General features: G+C 32.1%; 1 protein-coding gene across 1 annotated transcript in view; it reads right to left on the bottom strand.

Moving 5' to 3' along the window:
* The window catches only part of LOC107729154 (fatty acyl-CoA reductase 1-like), a 44,370-nt gene that overhangs the window by 21,492 nt on the left and 11,873 nt on the right, over positions 1–11,005 (bottom strand). The window contains 2 exon segments of the mRNA XM_016539547.1: positions 1,418–1,593; positions 10,076–10,287. Of these exon segments, the coding sequence (XP_016395033.1) occupies positions 1,418–1,593; positions 10,076–10,264 (365 nt within the window). The 5' untranslated portion in view covers positions 10,265–10,287.

Below are 11,005 nucleotides of genomic sequence, written 5' to 3'. Positions count from 1 at the left end.
TATATTGATTGTAAGATAGCGCAACTAAACAGACTTACTTTGTGATAACTCCTTATCAATACAACATAATGCAGAAGTGTGGAACGAAGCACAAGAGAATTAAGACTAACCCAATGCAACCCAAGAAACAAGAATTAGACCAATAAACAAAACAACTGACAAAACTTATAGAAGAGGGAAAATAAAGCTCTCCGAGCTAACGGGGCAATGAGTTCACACAGTATATTCAAAAGATGTATTTGTAACATCAACTCTTATAACTGTCTGCAAACCATAGCTGTTTTGTGGAGCACTTCTCATGACAAACACCTGACTGATCAGACAGTTTAGCTGTGATTACAGAGTGCTTGATTTGATGCAGACTTGACAGAGTGTCAGTACTGCACCTGATCATGTCTGAATGATCACAACTATTACATTATAGTTGTTTATACATTATAGCACTATTAATTGTGCATCCCAAGCCCATGCCAGTAAAAAAAAAACCCAGCCCAAAGTAGCGCAATTACCATGCCCTAAATATAAAAATGTCATTTCCATCCCTAAAATACATATTTTACTGTCACTGTTATGCACATTTATCATAAACACAGCTCAAATGCACTAGTGTGGCCCAAACATTTAGCACAGTTTTATTACAGGTAGAATGTACAATAATATACAATATTAGAATGTTTGCGGGAGCGGACAAAAATGGCAGGAGCGGATGGGAGCGGGCGATTATGGTCAGAAATTCAGCGTGAGCGGGATCAACAAGCCCCGTGCTATCACGCAGCGGCGCAGTCAGTCGGTGAGCGCCGTAACAGATGACGTCAAATCTTGCGGGATTCCAAACAACACAGAACCCCACTATTCGTACAAATATACATAATGAAAAGATGATACAAAATTGAATACCTTGGAAAATGGCATTTAAGACTTTTTAATACTTATTAAGGGCCTTAATTTTCTCTAAATTGATTTATCAACTTTTATTACTTTTTAAGACCCCACGGACACCCTGTTCTTACATTTCCCTTCCTTCTTTTAAAAGTGTAGCTACGGTTTCATCATACACTAATATTCAAAAATTTGGGTTCGGTAAGATTTATTAATGTCTCTTCTGCTCACCAAGGCTGCATTTATTTGATCAAAAAAAAAAATTTGTTTTTGAAAAATTATTATAATTTAAAATAGCTGTTTTCTATGTGAATTTATTGTAAAATGTAATTTATTCTTGTGATCAAAGCTGAATTATCAGCATATATCAGTGTCACATGATCCTTCAGAAAATCTTCATGGAACATGATCTTTACTTAATATCCTAATGATTTTTGGCATAAAAGAAAAATCTATAATTTTGACCCATACAGTGTATTTTTGACTATTGCTACAAATATAACCCAGCGACTTAAGACTGGTGTTGAGTGTGACTCACTTCAGGGGCTCATCGAAGCGGATGGTGGCGGCGCAGTGGAAGACGATGTTGATACAGGAAGTGAGTGTTTGTACATCCTCTGGACTGATGGCCAGGCCGGGCTGCGTGAGCTCGCTGCTGATGGGGATGATCTTTTGATGAAAGTCAGGATTAACCTCACGCACGCGGTCGAACAGCTGCAACACACACACCGACGCGCACGTCACTGATGCAGAATAACTATAGCCACAGAAAACATGACAATTATCATTCTTCATGCTCTCTAAAGTATTCATACATGAAGGCAGTATGTTACTGTTACACTAATTTAAATGAAATAAACACGGTATTATTTGGAAACCTAATGAGAATCACCATTGAGAATAAACAAACAAACAAACAACCATTGCAAAAATAGGAATTAGGGTAGTAAATAAAATTAAGCTAATTTAAATTAAAAAAGTGCATTAAATACAATAAAAATCACCATTGAAAATAACAATAAATAAATAAACAAAAACAAATAAACATGACAAAAATAGGAATTTAGGTAGTAAATAAAATTAAGCTAATTTAAATTTAAAAAGTGCATTAAATATAATAAAAATCACTATTGAAAATAACAATAAATAAATAAATAAATAAACAAACAAAACAAATAAACATTACAAAAATAGGAATTTGGGTAGTAAATAAAATTAAGCTAATTTAAATTTAAAAAGTGCATTAAATCTAATGAAAATCACCACTGAAAATAACTACAATAAAAACAAACAAAAATCAATCAATCAATACATACAGAAGTGGGGATAAAATCTTGTATAACCAGGCCAGGAACAGACTAACAAAGGAGATCAGAGTGGCTAATAAAAGCTACTCTGAAAAGCTGAAAGTCTCGGCGACAGTCTGGACAGGCCTGAGGAGCATCACCAGTAATTGTAGTAATTGTACTTCATTTTTAATTGCCCATGTAAATAACGTTACAATGCATGGTCCTAAAAACAGGCATAAATTTCATGCTTTTCTTGACAAATGCGATTTCTCATCTCATTTCTTTTGATTTTGTGGAAAATGTGATCTGTACGTTTACATGAGGATCCACCCGTTCAGAGACATTATGTAATTTTCAGCTGGCCAAACCGCAAGATGCAAATGACAAATCTCATCATATTATGTCCCAGACTTCAGCGTTTACGTAATGGAGAAAACTGCAGACTGAAAAAATAAGATACTCTTCGACCGTATCCAAACGCACAGGCATTCAGCACGGCGTGTTTGACGCAGATACATAGATGACAAATGCGCTGTGATTTCTGTAATCTGATATCAAAAGAGGATTGGCAGAGACCGGTGTCCTCTCTGACACACGTGTGCTGACTTATGTTACCCACAATTCCAAGGGTCTGGCAGTGGCACGTTCCTGCAGCCACAGCCAATCAGAATCATTTCTAGACGTAACATCTGACCCCCTGTAACCCCAGCAGCAGGCACCTGCCGAGGACCAGACAGATGCTGCGGGACGCTGCGGACAGCTGTTGAGCCTCTCAGTCGAGTCACGCTTCTGAATGCATATTTATCCAAAAGCAGATTAGCATTTCCAAAAGGAAACAGTGGTTGAAAGGCATCCAAATAATAAGTTAAAGGTTGAGGTGTAAATGAAACGCCAGAGCTGCTTCATAGTCGCACCGAAAATATTAATCAAAACCATTTCATTTACAAATCAAAAATAAACAATGCAATAACATGAAACTGTCATTTATAACACTCTCTAAATTATTCATACATTATGGTAGTTATATAAAATACTGTATTACTTGACAACCTTTGAGAATCACTGCTGAGAAAAAAAATGATCAAAATAATAAGTTTAAGGTGTAAATGAAATGCCAGAGCTGCTTTATGTTATGTTGACCCAAAAATATGAATCAAATCAATTTCCTTTACAAATTAAAATAAATTAATAAAAACATTAATAAAAAATTATTAAATACATTTAAATGACAAATTAAAAAACAATAAGAAAAACAAGATCAATTTAAATTTACAAATTAAAAACAAATAAAACAAAAAACAATAAAAACGAATGTCAAATTTCATTTACAAATTAAAAAGAAAAAAAACAAAACAAAAAAACAATACACAAATTATCAAATAACTTTCATTTACAAAAAAACAAAAAACAAATAAAACAGAAAACAATAATACAATTTAAATTATGAATCATATAAACTTCATTTACAAATTTAAAAAAAAATAAAAAATTATCAAATAAACCTAATTTTCAAATAAAAACAGAAAATAATAATAAAATACAAATAATAAATCAAATTTCATTTAGAAGTAAAAAACAAAAAGAACTGCTAAAAAAGTCAAATAAATTTCATTTACATAAACAAATACAAATGAGTAAACAAAACTAATTTAGAAATAATAAACAAATAAAACAAAGAGACAATAATAAAAATAATAAAAATAATTTAACTTACAAATTAAAAACAAAACAATATTTTAAAAAAAATTGTTAATCATTTAGAGAGAACATAAACCCCATTTAGACATCATATGACAACAGAACTAGGCTAATAGTTTGAGGTGTAAATGAAACAGAGCTGCTTTACAGTCATCAGTGTAAATGAGGACCAATCCACATTCAGTATGCAAATAATCAGAACCGTTTAAACACCACATCTAAACCGTCCTGATGCACGAGAGCTTGTAAAACACGTCACAATCCAGTTCTTCCGGACTTTTTTTTCCCCAGGAATTGATGTGAAATTGTCTGGGAGATCAAGGCGTGTTGTAAAGTCTGCTTGCGTGTCGAGACACGGATGATTTTATTTGCTTTCGCAATGTGTTTGTTTAGACAAGATGTTGTCAAAGGTGTGAGATGTACACATTCACTCCCGTTTCAACAGAAACACACTTTCTTGCACAAGTACTGAGAAATTTCTAAATGTCAGTTAGAACCGTTGCTATACGAGTTATTTTTTGTAAAGTAAACTATACATTTAAAAAAAGTAAATGTATAGTTGAATAATTTAAAAATATTGTATATATGAATTAAATTATTCTTTTTAATTTTTTTAAATATTAAACTTTAACATTACAAAAAAATCATAGATTTATTAAAAAATAAAATAAAAAACAATAAAATCAAAACAATAATAAAAACAAATTAATAAAATAAATTTCATTTACAAATTAAAACCACAAATAAAAAAATAATAAAAAATATTTTTGTTTGGAAAACTAAAATTGAACAAAGTAAAACTGAAAAAAAAAAAATCTAAATGCTAATACTAAAAAAATAATTAAAATGACAATTTTAAAAACGAAATAATTAAAACCAAACAAAAATTTTAATAAAAACTGAAACTATAACATAAAAGCTAATTCAAAATTTTACAACTATAATAGTATAAATACTATAATAAAACAATAATACAATTATTAATAATATAAGATTTCTTTTGCAAAAAAAAAATAAAAAATCATTTAGAGAGTACATAAACCCCATTCAGACACCATAACAAGACATAACTTATTTGGCTAATATCAAGCACAGCAATAAGCAACTATCTTGTCTTTTACAACCAGAGGACTTTCAAATGCAAATGAAATTGCATGACTTAAACACACTTCAACATGCAAATACTACAGGAATAAAGCTCTAATGATATCATCTGAACGCATGAGTCTGGCCATAACAGCCATTAACTCCAATTACTAGACAGATCAGACAACATATGGGCCATGAGAGCAGTCTAGCCAACACACACACACACACACACACACACACAGATTTAGAGAGAGTTCAGACGACGCTGGATGGACAGAAAAGCATTTAAAAGGTCAAGACACACTAAACTAGACAGGAGAAATGTGCTCGTGTCAGGAGGGCCGCGGAGAGACAGGATCGCTCGTGAGGCCTGTGGACGTGTTTCAGAAATACAGTAAATGAAGGAAACGAGCGCAGCCGCTTCAGCCAAACTTCCTGCTGCGGTTTGTGTCTCCGGGCAACAAAAACACAACACACACTCCGCATGCTGGCATAGGATGAAGCTCCATATGCTGCAGCAGCGCTGCCAGAGCAAACGCCCTCAAACACACACTAATGCATGCTAGACTAAATGAAAAAAAATCTAATAAAATAGAAATCTTAAGTGAAAAATGTTAAGCACTATAACTGGAAAACTTAAACTGATTTAAAACTAAAATAAAAAAGAATGTAAACTAATTAGTAGTATTAAAATTAAATAATTAATTTAAAAAATGGCAAAACACACACTCAAATTACTAAAAATTTAACAAAAATTTAAATAAAAACTGAAACTATAAAATAAAAGCTAATTCAAAAAAATTAATAAAACTAAATTAGTATATAAATAATACTAAAATAACACTAATTAAAGCATTATCCAAAACAAAAATTAAAAAAATGTTGTTCATTGAAATATAATGAAACATAATTAAGTGAAAAACATAAACGGAAATTTGAAAGTATTATTTGAAGCACTAAAAATAGGAAAAAGAAAACTGAACTAAAACTAAAATTTAAATAAAAATAAAAATAAATTAAACCTAAATAATAATATTAAAATAGCTTTAAAAAATCCAAAAGCACATAAAATTTGTAAAAAAAATAAATTTAAATATCAATAAAAAAAAATCTATAATACTATTTAACAGTATCTAGTTTAAACAGTATCTGGGTTATTCTAAAACTAAAACAATAATAAAAAAAATTGTTAATAGAAATAAAGCTGAAATTAAATAAAATATTAATTAAATAAAACAAATATTAGGTGAAAAACAGCGAATTAGATACTGAAATTTGAAAGTTTAAGTTGACGCAATAAAATTTCTAACCAGAAAAATTAAACCTAAATAGTAATAAAAATAATGATTTAAAAATTATTTTAATTATTAAAAATGATTAAGTAATTAATAATAAAGTTAATATAAGTTTGTATGAAATAAGAACTGAAAATATAAAAATAAAAAGTTTAAAATATTAATATAAACTATAATAGTATTTATAATAGTAACTAAAATAACACTGGTGCTGATAGTTGAAAAAGTTCATACCAGAACATTTGGAAACATCGTCAGACAGCTCAGACTCATCGATTAAAGCTGCACTGTACGAGAAAGGAAGTGACACGCAGATAAAGGATGGCCCAGGTTCACTGTATTGAGGTCAGGGGTTCGCTGAGGTCGACCACTGTAAACATTTGCTCTCTCTGTGGTGGAAAGAGCGAACGGTGCATTGTGGGACGGCGGTCTGTCTGTGCCAGTCTCCACCAGGCCTGCTGGCACAAATAAGCTGATTGTGTGTAAGTGGGGGAGAGAGAGAGAGAGAGAGAGAGAGAGAGAGACAATACTCCTTCAGTTCCTTCACTGCCATGGCCAAACACACACAAACACACCCTCAAACTACACACAGGCTCTTACTCACGCGTTTGAGCAAACAGAAAGCAGAAGCGCATTAGACTGGAGCGAGTGAAGGAGGGAATGTATATATGTGTAATCTCATAATATAATAGCAACAATTATAATAATATTAATGATTAATGAGGATGATTATATTTTTTTAATTATATTTAAATACCTAAATAATATATATATATATTTGATCATCTAATAATTATAAGATTAATAATAATTATATTATATATGTGTGTGTTTGTGTGTATGTGTGTGTATATATATATATATATATATATTTATTTATCTCTTTAATTATTTATCTCTTTTATATAATTATCTGTTTAAATATTTAAAGACGAGAGCACAGAATCTGGTGAAAGGCTGTTTAAATGACAAAACAATAGACACATTTGTTTGAGACTGAATAGCTTCCCACATCTGATTTTCTTTCCACAAACACACACACAATCTGCCTGTTTGAGCGTCTGAGCATTCCTTACATCTACAACACACACACACACACACACTCTCACACACACTCTCTCACTCACTCACTCACACACTCACACACACACACACTCACACACACACACACACACGATTTAATGAGGTTTCTATCAGAGGTCAGAGAGGTCAGATGACCCATAATGCTGATGTGCGTCTCATAAGAGTTGAGCTTCGTTCTGGCTCGAGTCCAGATCTCACATCAGTCCGTCACAGACCAGATCAAACTGCTGAAACTTCAGCAAACTCAACCAATACAACATTACTCGTTTTACATGCATTTTTATGAACATTACTCAGATTAAATTAACTATAATGATTTATACAACAGTTCGTTCTGGTTCTCAAATCTGATTGGTTGAGAACCGTGAGATATTGTACTGGTATCGCTACAGCAACGCCCTTTCACAATTTTGTATCACTCCGCTTGTTCTAGCCGGGTCTATGTTTTTTGTTAATTATTCGCTGAGCTAATCGTACAGTATGCTAGTTAATATAAGAAGAAACGTCTAGCTTCGCAATCTCTCTCTCTCACTTGGATGCACGTCTTGCCGCATTGTTTCTCTCTTATAACCCCATTATTTCTCACTAATAACCCCTAATCACAGCCGCTGATATAGAGCCGGTATCGCTCTCGTACTCCAGTGATATTGCTCATTTAAACAAAAGTAAAACCATAATAAACCATTAACTACTAGAAATAAAATAAATGTGAACTGAAAACAAACTATAAAAAAGCTCCCAAGGCAACATTTGTCATTTTTATTTAGGTTGACTAAATATACTAAATTGACTAAAACTGGAGAAAAAAAATAATTTAAAAACTATATACACATAATTTACTAAATAGACAAACTCTATAGACAAAACAACCAAACAAACAAATAAATATTACAAAAAAAAAAAAAAAATTTACTCCTGTCCTCTCACTCTCCATTACTCCGGATGTGACTCATCACCACAGAAAGAAAGCAGCAGTGGCAAAGCCTTACTCTATCCCTGCTTCATCAGCTTCATCAGCCTGGAGTAATGAAGCCACACCTTCAGCACAGCGCTGGAGGCAGGAGATCAGCCGCGCATGGAAATACAGCTCGACTTCTGAACGAGAACTCATATGGACGGCGCTTGTGCTGCGGTTGCCATGGCAACAATCAAAGAGCGTTTTACAATGTCGGCCGAGGGAAAGCAGCACATGAACTTCTCCCAGCGTTTCCAGAGGATCCAGTTCAGGGAAAACAATAGCGATAAACCCCGATGACCGCGTATGAGCAAACACAGATGCATTCGGTCTGACGTAACTAACTATTTAAGGATCAACACACATTCCACGCGGTTAACTGAACGTTAGGACGCGATCAGATGTCATCCGATCACAAAGACTGAGATATCCAATGACAAAAACACAATACGTGGCATGGGGCTTTTGTCTGAAAAGCGAGAAAAGAAGAAAAGTACAATGTTTTAGGTTTAGGTCACAAATGTCTTAAAGTGCGCCGAATACACTGTTTCTGATGACAAAGAAGAGCTGCACGATTAATAGAAACGAACCCTGAAATGATAAGGGGATGAAATTTAATTAAATAAATGTCATTTATTAACTATCTTTTCAAAGCTGTAATAAGAAGTGCTTATGAACTGGCTGTTATCAACAAAACCCTGTGGTTTTCTGCCAAATTAAAAGTTTGATGGTTTAATATTTGAGAATTAAGAAAATAAAGACATTAAGACAGTCAGAAATATTAGTACTGTAATTTTACAGTTGAACTGGAAAATACTACTACTATTATTATTTTTCATAATACAATAGTAATATTTCTTATTTTGTTTAATATTTTTAATAAGTAATAAAAATCATAATGAAAACAACAACATTATTATTACTATTACTATAGGTATATTATTTAATATTATTTAATATACATCAATGGCTAAAATAATAATAATTATTATTATTGTCATTATTTTAGCCATTAAGATATATAGTTTCTTATAAAGAGATAATAGTTTCTTACTTTGTTTAATATTTTTATTTAGTAATAACAATCATAATGAAAACACCAACAACATTATTGTTACGGTTATTACAGTTGTATTATTTAATATTATTTTTATTATCCTTAATTTTATTATAATTTAACATTATGTAACATTATTTTACTATATTTAACAATGTTTCATTTTATTATATTATATTATAATTGTTATTATTATTATTACTACTATTATTATTATTTCAGTCATTTATATAAATTCTTAATACAACAGTAATTTCTTATTTTGTTAGTATTTTAGTAATATTAATAAAACTAATATTAATAATAATTATAAACAGTAATATTAATAATTAATTAATTAATAAACAATTATCATTACTATTATTATTAATAATAAATTATAACAACAATTATAATTTATTCTTATTTTGTTTAATATTTTTATTCAGTATTTTTTATAATCCTAATGAAATAATAATAACAATCCTAAAAAAATATATATATATATATATATTTAATATAATAATAATATAATAATATATTTTAATACAAAAGTCATAGATCTTATTTTGTTTAACATCATTTAGTCAAAATAATAATCATCATCATAAAAAGATAATAATAATAATAATAATAATGATAATAGTATGTAATTTTATAGAGAACTACTACTTTTAAAATCATATTGATACTCAAAGATGGTGAATAAATGTCAGAAAGCAAACAGACACAAACACGTTGTGAGTCTCACCTTACACTTCATCATGTCCTGGACGCGCTCGGACATGGACTGACCCGCCTTGGGCCGGACGAGGATGTAGAGGGCTTTGACGTCGGGACAGGAGCGCAGCAGTTTCTCCACCAGCACCTTCCCCATGAAGCCCGTGGCTCCGGTGATCAGCACGTTCTTCCCCGCGTACCACTGCGAGATCGAGGCCATGATGACGCCGCTCCTCCTGAACACTGACAGACAGAGAGAGAGGATGAGCAGCCCATTCACCTGATTTACCAATCAAAACACACTCGGCTTCCTCTCAAAGGACGCTTTGTCAGATGGGAAAATACAGTCGACCGGCTCTAGTGTTTCCTCATGACACATTCAGACACTAATGAAGACTTACTAGAAAGAGATCTGACCCTCTTCTAAGCTCCGCCCTTCATAGTTACTGTTTTGCGGTTGCAAAGGTGCTCAGACTGAATTGTAATGTGTTGCTAAGTGGTTCCTTACAAGCCCTCGTGTCTCTATGAGAGTTTTTCTAATCATCCAGCAGGTGAAAATCGTGCGAACACTTAGTGAAGTAACTGCACATAGGCCTGTCGCAATAATCAATATATCGACTTATCGCGCAATATATGTTCATGACCTCAATCATTTTTGGCGACGCAATATATCGGCCATTATATTTACTTAAAAATTAATGTCACCATGTTTTGTACATTCCACTTGCGCTTTTGCAGCTTCTCGTACATAACATGGTGTAGTCAAATAAAAAAAAATGCTTCTACAAAAAAAAGTTTCATCTGCAGATATGGTCTTGTTTAGGGATCTGTGTCTTTGTGCATACGGACATCTGACTGCTGAGTAGTGGTTGTGTTTTTCAGCAATAGTGTGCACCCTCAATTTACAGAGAAAAGAAGGTCAGGGAAAAATCTGTAGATGGAAAAATCTCCATACAAGTTC

Source organism: Sinocyclocheilus rhinocerous, unplaced genomic scaffold (genome assembly GCF_001515625.1).
Source record: "Sinocyclocheilus rhinocerous isolate Xijiao unplaced genomic scaffold, SAMN03320098_v1.1 scaffold3263, whole genome shotgun sequence".
In the NCBI taxonomy this organism is placed as follows: Eukaryota; Metazoa; Chordata; class Actinopteri; order Cypriniformes; family Cyprinidae; genus Sinocyclocheilus; species Sinocyclocheilus rhinocerous.
This window is presented reverse-complemented; position numbering and strand designations above follow the sequence as displayed.